Source organism: Zootermopsis nevadensis, unplaced genomic scaffold (genome assembly GCF_977971745.1).
Source record: "Zootermopsis nevadensis isolate Lab colony 2312 unplaced genomic scaffold, Znev_1.0 Znev_ptg000050l, whole genome shotgun sequence".
In the NCBI taxonomy this organism is placed as follows: domain Eukaryota; kingdom Metazoa; phylum Arthropoda; class Insecta; order Blattodea; family Termopsidae; genus Zootermopsis; species Zootermopsis nevadensis.
The window spans coordinates 3,204,109-3,216,446 of record NW_028259182.1 but is presented as its reverse complement, the minus strand read 5'-3'; the positions used below and the strand labels follow the sequence as shown (position 1 = coordinate 3,216,446).

Genomic DNA, 12,338 nt, shown 5'->3' with positions numbered 1-12,338 from the left:
GATTTCCATCTTTTCCTACGCCTCAAGAAATTCCTGTCCGGTCAGCGTCAGCGTTTTGAGAATGACAGAGAGGCGGAGATGGTTGTCACACAGTGGTTCCAATCCCAGGCGGCAGACTTCTACGACACAGGTATTCAAAAGTTGGTCCCACGGTATGACAAATGTCTCAATTCCGGTGGCGAATATGTTGAAAAATAGCTGGACACTTGCTGTATCTGTTGCAATAAATATTTCCATGAAATTGTGTTTTGTTTCTGTAAACGGCCCCAGGGAAACTTACTTTTGGGACGCGCCTCGTAATAAGATTATGGGACACTAAACCAATTCTATCTATACTTCAACAAATTTCTCCTTTTATCCATTACCTGTGATCTGTTTTTTTGATTGAGTGCTGTTCCCCTCTGCCAGTTTCCTAGGAGATTTCACTTGAACGTGTGATGGTGAGGATTTAGGCAACAGGAAGGTGCTATTTAATAACGAGCAATTAGTACTGCAGCCATTTTGCACAGCAGTGTCACAGTGAACTTTTAAAGGTGTTACAGAACACTCTGCAACAACGTCTCGCATAGACTCCACTGGCAAATTAATCTCCTTCAGAATCCCACAACATTCAATAGTTTTATCTCTCACTTTTTGAATTTCTGACTCTTCAGTATTTTCTGAAAGACTTGTTTGACTGACTGGAAGCTGATGACCGTCTTCGTTGACAGTTTCTAATATCACACGTGAGTTACTTTTAACATCTCTCTTGCCTTCTGCTCCAGCTTCTGTCTCATTTGCTGATAGCGATACTCCCAGAGAGGTACTTCTTAGCGCATCTGAACGTTCACCACACTGCCCATTATCGCCAGCTTCTGACTCACTTTCAGACAGTTCATTATCAGGGAGGGCAGTTAACACAGTGCTTAAAGAAAGACCATCCTGACCAGTGCAGTCAGTCACTGATCCAGTTACAGTAATATTTGCCGGTGGTTTATTGGCGGTCTCAACTCTGATAATACCCTCTGAACACAAATTTTCCCTTAACATTTCTGCAAAACTAAATGTGAAATTAGAATTATCATTAGTTTCTTGATCTTTCTTCCATGATATGTGCTTGAATCCTTCCAATTTGTGAACCAATTCCTGTGGAAAAGCACAAAAACATGTCAACATTTCATATAAAATAAAATAAATTATTTGAATAAAAATTTTCTTGGATATTATCCATTGTCTAGTAAAATATAAAACGTAAAATGACGTTTCGGAGCTGGGGCTCTATCTCCGTCTTCAGGTTCCTACTCAGTTGGGCCCAATAGATAGAGCTAATCCCTATCTCCAGAGAGGAACCTGAAGACGGAGATAGAGCCCCATCTCCGAAACGTCGTTTTACGTTTTATATTTTACTAGACAATGGATAATATCCAAGAAAATTTTTATTCAAAAGACTCTTCACCATCGTCAAGAAGTTTTAGAACCAAAAATCAATTATGAAAAACATGAAAAATACACAATGGAGATTACTATTACGGTAGTGGGAGCGATTTAACAATCCTGATCCCACCTGTGTGTCATGTAGCAAGCCCCAGCTAAGGTGGAAAAATGTAGGGCTGTTATCAGCTCTTTGTTTTCACTCCAAATTTCAAAGCATGAAGTCAGAGTACATACCAGTAAGTCTAGCAGGGGGAAAAGTCATCAATGCTTGCAAATAAAAAATACAATTAGCAACATACTCAGCAAACACATGACTGCCAGACAGCCCCGAGAGCTTATCAAACGGATCATCTGTGGCAGAACTGCTATACTAATTATAAGCGATTTCAAACCTACAAAATACATACGTTGCTCCTAAAATCAAACAGCAAACATTTGCAATTATCCGAACGCAGTCAGAGAAAATGTTGGAGTTTATATGAGAATTAATAATTATTCTGTAACATTTAACCCTTCTGCTGTACATTATTTCCTTACTGCTTTACTAGAAGAATATATTTTTAAGGTAAAAATCTGAACACTTTATATAGGTTAGATTATTGTGTATGCATACAAATAAATATGACAAAAATTACCAATAAACCTATCAAATACTCCAAGTTATATTAACAAAAAATCTTACATCATAATGTGACGCCATTTCTTCAGTTGTTATGTTGTTTCCCTGCAGGAGGAAGTGATACTGCTTCAGAGTATTGCACATCTCTTTGACTATCATATCCTCACTCTGCAGCTCATTCTGCTGCATGGAGAGCAGCTGCTGATAGTGTCCTAGCTGCACGTCCTTCTCATGCAGCTCCAACTAAACAGACGATAAAAAAAACGCATTATTTTGTAAATACAGGATCAACTGCAGAAAAATATCTGATGGACATAAAACTTGAGGTGTTTGACTACATTTCTATGTTCTGAAATTATATGTTTCTCCTATCAGTTCACCAATATCTCGCCCGCAAGTTGTAAAGCTACTTTTGAAACACGCTGTACTACTAAACAGCATGTCCATCTCATTCCAGGTTGAGGCCTTCCACCATTTATTCTCCGTATCTCATATTAAACGAGCTGGGAAGCGTGCACATACCATAATTATTGTGCCACTTGTGGATAGATGAATACAAAAAGCAAGGCTAACCGGTACAAATTTGTAAATTTTAATTGAGAAGCTAAACAAACTAAAACCTACCTGTAGATGCAATATAGCAATATGTTGATTTAGCTCAGTGTTGGTGCCGTCTTGATCCAGTGTTTTTATCAACGAGTTAATTCTTTCAAAATGATCATTCCTCCTGATAATGGTTTCCCTTAATTTCTGCTTGAAACTTGATTCTCGGCCTTGCAGTTGCCTCATGGACGTTTTAATCCGATTAAGACGCTAAAATGAAATAAATCAGATACCGAGTTCAAACCTAAAGCAAACGAAATTAGTTAACACCACAAATCCATTTTGTTACGGACACAGTTCAACAAACCACATTTACCCAACTATAAGACAACCTCTCTTCCTAGTAGTAAATTTTAAACGCAATTTTAATGTTTAATCCCAGTATAATTAGTAATTTATAGTGTTCTTTTACAGTCACATATTTGACTCAGAAATGATTTTATTTACCTGATGTCACACAATTATTAGTCTATACTTTGTCGTTGATAACCACGAATTAAAACCGGCCTCCACATGCTGTCCCACAATCATACCTTGTGATTTATTAAACTCTTATAAATAATAAAAGTACCATAAACCAGGGTTACAGAAATTTAATTTAAATCTACTAGCCACTCACCCATAATCAAGAAATATACTTAAGACAAATATATTTATGTGCAACTAATTTGTTAATTAGTCAGCAACCATATTCCCATTTCAATTTAGACTAACGCTGACCAATCAGTTCTGTGGGCACTGGAACTATGCCAGTATACGTGATGTTTAAAGGCACATAGTCTTAGAATCCCCACTTGACATTACACTGAGCCTGTTCACATTCTAGTTGCTTATAAATCATTTTAATATTATCCCCCCATGTCCTCATTCTTGCCAGTGGATAAGTTTCCCCATCAAAATGTTTAATGAAATTCTTGTTATCTCTTTCTAATATAACCTCTCTGAATACTGTAGAAATAATGGGAAAAATTGAATTACACAAAGTTCCCTTTTATGCAATATCATCGTTGTTGCACGTCTAACTAGATTACCTTGTCCAGCTGAATATTATTAATGGAGAGGCAAGGCAACCTGTCTGCTATTTTCTGTTTCACATGGTTTCTCCAATTCAGCAGTTTTATTTCTTTCACTAATTTTGAAATCTCTGTGTTCATTGCTTCCAGTTCTTGATATGGAGCAGACAATTTCTCTTTGTGGTTGGATTGCACAGTGGACATTGTCGTGCTTTTCTGACAAGCATTCTGTGCTTCGTACGTTCTTAGCTTCAGTTTCAGCTCTTCATTTTCAGCAGTCAATGACTCCACCACTTTCGAATACTGTGCAGCATTCAGCTGAACAGAAACAATGTTCTTCTTTATCTGGAAAAGAATGACATACTTTACAACCAGACACATAATAATCAACGAATATAAATACTGAACGACGTAAGCTAATGCGCTACAAATAACCAAATAAAACTGAAGTCTGTCCATGTTGTTCTTCTGGGTTATGTTGTGTGGATCTGTAAGCAGATACCAATGTTTCAGAGGAACAATACGGTTTCCATCTTCAACATGATATCTCGACTACTGTAAGATCCTTACCCGGTGTCCTACGTGAGAGATTAAATGCGAGCGGTGCGAGTTGCGTGGGTGAAGCGGAAATATCAAACTGGCTGTCTGTGTGGCGCTGTCCTAGGTTCCGACGAAGCGGCCAGGAGAGGGAAGCGGCCGAAGCCCGAGATCAAATATTTTGATCTTTTCGTGCGAGTCGCTGCGCTGGCCAGTAAGGCGCATGCGCAACAAAGCTCTGACCGTGCAGTACACGGAAGGTGCGTGCGCAGGAAGGCCGTGTGCTTCTATTGAACTCTCACGTAGGACACAACAGGCGATTCCCTCGCTTCATATGACACCCCATGCTGCTTATGCAGCTCGCATAGCTTGCTTGTTATCGCTTACGTAGGACATTGCCTTATACCTCAGTAGATAACACAACTAAATGCTAGCAACTAAGAAATACACAGAACAAGACTTGAGATTCTAACAATTACCATCTGTTTGATCTTCTTTGCGCGTGTAGCATACTTGAGGGTGTTGTATGTGTCTTCATAGGAATTGCTTGAAGGAGATACATTTGCAATCATCACTGTCTGACAATTGCCTCCCAGAGAGTCTTTAAGTAGCCTCGTGAGCTTAGAATCACGATATGGAATATGTTTCAGACCACCAGCCAAGCTGTTAATACAATTTCCTACAAAGAAATTTAGTAAAACACATTAAGAGAAACATACTGTATGAGCAGAGAGAATAAAATCATCTACTCAGAATTAAAATGTATCATATAATTCACGCTATCAAAATGTTTCTGATAAAGGACAAGAGTGGTAAGGTGTGCTTGAAACTGATGTAAAAAATATTTGCCAAATGAATGGGAGAATTATTTCTTCTTCACATCTGTAAATGTGTATATGTTGTAGAGCATAAACCATGTTGGGTGCGTGACATCAGCCATCCTCCAGCTGTATCAACTATCTCTGAAAATGGCTTCAAAAAGGCAGAAGAAATGGTACAGTCTAAAGCATTTACTTATAATCCGTGGCGTAACAGCCCTCTGAGAGCCAAAGCCGACTATCTGGCTGCTGGCCTCACGTTCACATGCCCAAGCAGAGGTGAACGATCACCCAACCAGATATAGGGTGACGTGTGGTCAGCAAGACGAACCCCCAGCCATTGCTAGTTCTCATCGTAGCTCCCCAATTTCCTCATGATGCTGGGTTGGCACTGGTCCCATACACCGGTCAAAATCTCATGAGAAATTTCTTTCCCTGAGACTCGAACCAGCGCGCATTCCGTATCACCGGTCCGAAGCACGATGCCTCAGACCGCGCAGGACAAAAGTATCTGTTGTGTTTCCATCAGTGTTATGAGTGAGTTCAGTGATTGATTTCTGACATTTTAGTGTTTATGAATCACACATTTAATCTTTCATTACTTGGCAATGCTGTGTACCAACAGAAAAATTTGATTTGCAGTACAGTATGTTTGTGATCAAGTACTGTCAACATAGCATCCACTAACTGACAATCGGTGGTTCAAATCTGTTCAAGCTCAGCTTAAATTAAAATTACGGAGTTTCAACACCACTATAAGAAACGTAAGTTAAGATTTTATAGTATTTAATATGTCAACGTACCCAAAGCAAGCAGCGACTTGTTGATATTGGATCCTTCGGTAAAGCGCATGCCCTTGCAACCAGTAGCAGATCCCCTTTCAGACCCAGCAAGATCAATCATCGATAGCTTCATGATCTTCAGATTCCTATCCAGTTTATTGGTCATTCGAATATACAACTGGAAGACTGAATGTGAGCGTGATGATTCAGCGTTAGAATCTGTCGGGTGCTGAGTCCTGTTCTTATTTCCTTTTGCCATTAAAGCAAAGAGTTCATCAGCATTTGTGATGCGATGAAGAGAAAGGCCAGGAATCCGAACACCGTAATTACTGTCCTCTCGCAGATGAAGCGGACCGGATGGCTGAATCAAGTCTTGTACATTTTCATTATACACCTGATCAATAATAAGAATAAGATTAAAAGAGGCCAGACGAATAAGCGAAGGTAAAGTTGCCCTGTATGTAAGTACTACACAATAAAGGCATATCAAGATAAAGCTCTACAAAATTTAAACCAGCTGTTCTTCTCCTGGGGATAATTTGGCATATTTCAGGAAGTAATGAGCTGATCAGCTACAAATTTCTTATATTCAAAATATATTTTATTACTGTTCCTTCTGAGATTATGTAGTATGAATCATGCAGAAACAGTGCACGTACGTATAGCAGGAGCACAAACTGGTCTGACTTGCACAGAAATGTTCAAACCTGTTACCGATCAGCTACTACCAAACAGATGGCAAAACCACTGAAGCCTCGGTATTAAAAAATGGCAGTTAATGGTTAAATTAAATGCATTCGGTACTCGAAATGTCAACTTTTATTAATACCTAAATGAATTTAGGGATTCCATTTGTCCAGTTTTTCACAGACAAATGAAGCTGTTCTTGAAGCATTTTATCAAAATGGTCTCTGAATTGCCGAATTTAAGAAACCTCGTACAAACAGAGACAATCTGATCAAACCATGTCTGGCTGAAACAGTGAGGCTTGTTCTAGGGGAACAACATGGATGAGATATCACTTTCATATTGCACCATGACGGTGAATTTGTTTCAGAAGAGAATGCATTTTCAATCAAGTCATTGCAGGAATAAAATCTAGTCGCAACATTGCCCTTCACTTGGGGGGGGGGGGGGGGGGGGGATTAACACCCTCCGACAAACAATTATTTGTGTGTGCTCAGTACTTGACACTGAAGAATTTCTTCAACAAGAGGTTAATAGACAAAACTAGTCGGTGTGTGCAGTGAAAGCAGATTTTAAGGATTCTGATGCCATTTCCCAGCTCACGCACAGGTCACTCCGATATCAATGCCGTCATTCCGAAAGATCAGTGGTCAAATTCTGTCCAATTGTTATGCTACGTGTATACTTCCTAACTTGTTAACTTTGGCATTACATGGAGATAAGTGATATATCCAGCACTGTTTGGATAGGAGTCTAGGTCGGTCCCAGTCATTTTGAACATGGAACTGGAAGGAAAAAAATCTCTACTCTTACTATTCATCATTTTACAAACCATAAAATAGAGCCCAATGAATTTACTTAGAATGCTAAAATAATGTAAAGTGACTCACCTCTAGATGAGAAACTCCCAGATTAAACTCCTTCTCACTGGAAAGTATTTCCATTTGTTTGTATAATTCCACTATTGTGAGGTACGTTATTCCTGGAACTGTATTGCTTCCCAACATGGTGTATGTTTTTCCAGCTCCAGTGGCTCCATAAGCAAACACTAAACATTGAATTCAGGTCATACGTATGCCTTGCGTGATAAAAAATGCACTTAAGAAATTACGATACATTAACGAGCATAATCTAAGTTATTTTCTGGCAGTATAAAGGGGCATACTGAATCCAGAAAAGCTATGAATTTTAACAAAAATATGTAGCGACTGGGCATTTGAGTCAAAACAGTAATGAATTTTCTATGCCAAAGGTTTTTACATGGTTACCGGAGTGCATAACCTAAATTTGTGTGAATTTGTTCAATGAATTCTAATTGTTTACCTCAATCTGCTTCCTTCACTTAACATAACTTGAATTCATCATCAACCGCAACAAGACACAAGCAGAGAAAACAAAGAATGTGCTACGGCTTCATGTACATCTTTTTACCACACACACACGCAAACAAAGCTTCAAAGCGTTCAGAAAAGACCCTACAACCTTTTTTAATCACTTAATTGCAAATACAATCTTTGGAGACTAAAACTATTGTTATCAGAATGAAAAAAATATGGTAAAAGAACATATAAAACAGAAATAAACACAAGAATCTGGAAATACTCACCTGAGCAATTAAAACCATCCAACAAAGACTTGACTATATCCTTAGTACTGACTTCAAATACGGCTTCATTCGAAGAGTTACAGCCAAACACCCGATCAAATCCAAAATTCAGTTCTTTGTTCTGTTTCTTCTGTAGATCTCTGCAATTTTGCTTTGAACCATGAAAGAAGAATGGTTCTGTTTCCTCTTTGCTGTCAAATATCAGCACATTTTCATCTACCACTTGTATGATAGACCTAAAATTGCAATAATTATTGTTTTAAAACACACTATAAGCATAGTCTGAGGCATGTGATAATGTTAATTCTATTAATTAGGCTATGTAAATAAATTCTTTAGATAAACCACTATGAATGTGCTTATCATCATATTAGCGTGCAAAATTTCTATTACATGTATGAATCAAACCTCCACAGTAATTACCTTGTTAAAGATGTCATTTTAACATGGTATGTTAGAAGATATCTCCTTGAATTTAATCTTTATTAAAATCACATGGCCTAATCAACTCCACTTCCTAGATGCTTACAGCTTATGCATTAATATTTAATAACATTTTGGTAGCAAATGTTTCAAGGTGAGTACATTAATGGGGAGGATATATCCCTACTTTTCAATTGTATTCAAGAAGTAAAGTTGCACGAGCCAAAATTAGGCTACTACATTATTTTATTTCCAAATCTACATTTTATGATGCATGTTTTCACTTATTTATTGACAGAGTTCTCTATACCAGAGTTCACATTTTTTCACCTGAAGCACACCCTAATATGTCAAAGACACAAGTCGGCATGCCACAAAAATTTTCCCCATGAAAAGCGGTACAAAACTATCCATAACCATAAATATATATCTACACAAAAATCCTTATCATGTAAGAATGCAGGCATATGAAAACAAATCATGACATGTTGAATAAAATATCAATGATGAACATGTATCTTTGTGTGTGTGTGCGCGCACGTGCATATGCACATGTATGTGGGCACGAGTGCATGCACTATGAATTCTTTTTTGAAAGACAAGATAAAGTACTTTTCTGGCTATAATGTGCAAATATACAATTTCTTATAAAAACTCACAGCACAAGTGAAACCATGATGTGGCACATTGCTCTGTACATAAGACTGTGTCCAACTAACACTGGGTTTTGCGACCCACAGTCTAATGTAACTATCCATAATAACGCTGCACAGGTACACAAACATTATTCTTTTAGTAGAAACCCACTCTTCCCTTCCTTATTCCCATTTATGTCTTACTAATTTTGTTATTTTATTTAAATTTAACTGTGTGTATGGGTATTCTCCAATATTATACATCATTTGTACATTTTATCTTTCTCCAACAATCTATTTTATCATTTATAATAAAGCAGATAATACAACCCCCCCCTTACTCAAATTCTTTCTTCACTTCTCAGTAATGTTGAGGATTTGCAATAGGATTTGTAGGAAAAAAGGATATTTTAACATTATTGCTCTCTCCAGTTCCCACAGCGTCATTACTTGTTTTCCACCATTATTTAGTTAAGGAATCTTAGTATAATGTACAAACTCCAACATCAATGGTATTAGAATTCAGGTGCAAGTCTTAGTGTAAAACTGTAAGTATGATGGTAAACCTACCTAGTATTATTCTCTATTTCCTTTGGATTCTGTGGACGTATCCTGACAAAAACTCTCATGCTCGAAGATGTCTCATTTACAGAATTCCCTCCTTTATGTGACTTGTTTAAGCTTCTCCTTCCTCCTGATTTGCGATGTTTAATGGGCGAAAACGCCCTTTCCAAATCTCGTTTGTTTAGTACCATTTTCATGAAGTTATCTGAAACAACAGAATAGAAATTTAATGAAATGGTTTCACACACTCAACTTATGTTAACCCCATGAATATTGAATAGATGACGAGAGAAATGCTTCCACCTGTTCAGAATATTGTGGAATCTGCGAACCAATACTTTTTCTCACTTCAGCACATGCCAAGAAGAATAGGTACATGCATTTTGACAAATATTCCTTAAAAATTAGTGAAGCCATTTAAATGGTTAATTTCATACTTAAATGGGAATAAGTCTTAGCATAATACTCAAGAAGATTGTGTTTAAACTATTTGAGGTACTAATCTCAACTGAATGTAACCTCAGTTGAATGTACAAAAGGAATTCACCATTCGAATTTCACAACCCATTCTTTTCTCATGCACTCAAAACAGGACAGAAACTTTGTTTTAATAATTATAATCCATTCATTCGCATTCCACAAAATCCTAATCACAAAAGTAATAAAACCGAATAATGCAGTAATTAAGTTAGAAGCTTGTATGTCTGCGATCACAACATTAGAAAAATTACCATTTGTCAGGGTTAGATCTCACGAAAGTGTAAGATAAGTAAAATCTTAACAACGTCCTTGGATTTACAAATCCCTTAAACTATTTACTATACACTCTCACAGTGGAACACGTAAATCAAATAAACAGCAGCAAAAATGCACGCCGACCATTATCCACTCATCAACAAACTCACAACCGGTTTCAGTTTAAATCTAATTTCTCTGCACATCCACTACGAGGCGCAACAATAGCATGCCAAAGAAGACAAAATAATGGAGCCAGAAAGTGGACCACAGTGCCTTCAGGAACATTTATATGAGATTCTGATGTATCGATTTCCTGCACAAGATGGCGCGCACAATAACTATTGTATGCTAACTTGATCATTTTGTATTGAAATATTCCTAGCTACTGTATGGTGCATCTATAACAGGAAAGATTGACATATACAAATTAATAAGATTTCAAGTTATGGTAGTATTATAAGCTCGCATCTAAAGACCATCACTTTCATGGACTGATCTTATCAGATTGTTCCGAAGCCAAGGTTCGTATTCATGATTTGGCTGTTAATATTCCGTTAACACATCAGTGGAGAAAACCTTAAAGGGAATACTCTTTTTTTTGTTTATTTGTTTAAATCTTGTCAGTCTAATCACAATAAAATTCCTATTAAAAATATTACCATAATTAACATTTAAATATTTAAAATATATTAAATGATATTCTCTATCGAAATATTCGATTTACATTAGAACATCACTTTTTTACACGACATGTTTCAGTTCTATAAGAACCATCTTCAGGTGTTTAATAGGAATTTTATTGTGATTAGACTGACAAGATTTAAACAAATATATATTTTCACAATATAACGCAACTTTATCATCTCAGGAATACTCTTACTAATTCCAATCTCTAATTTTTTGTTCCAATGTTTTACTATACTGATATTAAGCTATTCAATAATCTTCCCCCACTGTAAAAAGTGTGAATCACGAATAAAGAAATTTAAGCCAGCATTAAAAGAGAACCTCCTATCTCACTCCTACTCCATGAGAGAATTTAACTCACCAAAAAAATGCTCAACTATTAAAAATACGTGTAAGCAATAATAGTATTGCTGAGTAGGATTTGAGGTTTTCGCGGCAGAGTCCGATAATGGCTGACTTCTGGGTTGTATCGCAGTATAATCTAAATTACCGACGTTTCAGAGGTACTCTTATGGCGCTACAACCCAGAAGACGGCCATTTTCTGTAATTATGCTTTCTTGTGATATTATTTTTGCGATTATCGTGTAGTTGATTGTAAATTACTGTCATAATTATGTAGTTTATACCTGTATTAAAAAGATGTAATATTTAACAGTACAGCCTTTAGGGGCAATTTAGATTATTGTAAATGCGTTATTATTAATAACAAATTATTTTACTGTGTTAATTACAAAAGTTGATATAGGATACACATAATTTTGTCCTATATACCCACCACATAGCCACGGTGGTCTAGCGGTTAGAACGCTGGCCTTGTAATCCTGGGGTCTCGGGTTCGATTCCCGGCGGTGCCCGAATTTTTATAACTTGTGTTGGGCAAGGCCGTGGTCTAGGCAACACGGAGTTTTCCTCCGTGGCATCCCAACAATTACTCCATTCACACACAGAAGAAGGCAATGGCAAACCACTTCTGGATCATCTGCCAAGAACGTATATGAACAGGTCCCAGTCCGAGAAAAGGATGGAAGGATCCTGTTCATATGGACCTGTCGTCAGACAGAACACTAAATAATAATAATAATAATACCCACCACAGAGGGTTTAACGCGTACAGCTGGCTTCATAATTCCAGACATTCGTAATTTGTCCGCAAGTGGCTTCTCTCTGCCTTCCATTAATTAAAATTACTTATGTATGCCCCTAATCCGTAAT

General features: G+C 37.2%; 1 protein-coding gene across 4 annotated transcripts in view; it reads right to left on the bottom strand.

The window, feature by feature from the left end:
• The window catches only part of Klp67A (Kinesin-like protein at 67A), a 69,139-nt gene that overhangs the window by 3,498 nt on the left and 53,303 nt on the right, over nt 1-12,338 (bottom strand). For 3 of the 4 annotated variants that reach the window (XM_087361074.1, XM_087361076.1, XM_087361075.1), the window contains 9 exons: nt 9,707-9,905; nt 8,079-8,314; nt 7,363-7,520; nt 5,807-6,179; nt 4,665-4,864; nt 3,667-3,993; nt 2,657-2,845; nt 2,096-2,275; nt 366-1,125 (listed from right to left, as the gene is read on the bottom strand). In XM_087361074.1, coding sequence (XP_087217200.1) covers nt 366-1,125; nt 2,096-2,275; nt 2,657-2,845; nt 3,667-3,993; nt 4,665-4,864; nt 5,807-6,179; nt 7,363-7,520; nt 8,079-8,314; nt 9,707-9,897 — 2,614 coding nt within the window. In that variant the 5' untranslated portion in view covers nt 9,898-9,905. Of the gene's footprint in view, nt 1-365; nt 1,126-2,095; nt 2,276-2,656; nt 2,846-3,666; nt 3,994-4,664; nt 4,865-5,806; nt 6,180-7,362; nt 7,521-8,078; nt 8,315-9,706; nt 9,906-10,431; nt 10,629-12,338 lie in introns of those variants that run through there. The other variant, XM_022085863.2, reaches the window with a different exon arrangement.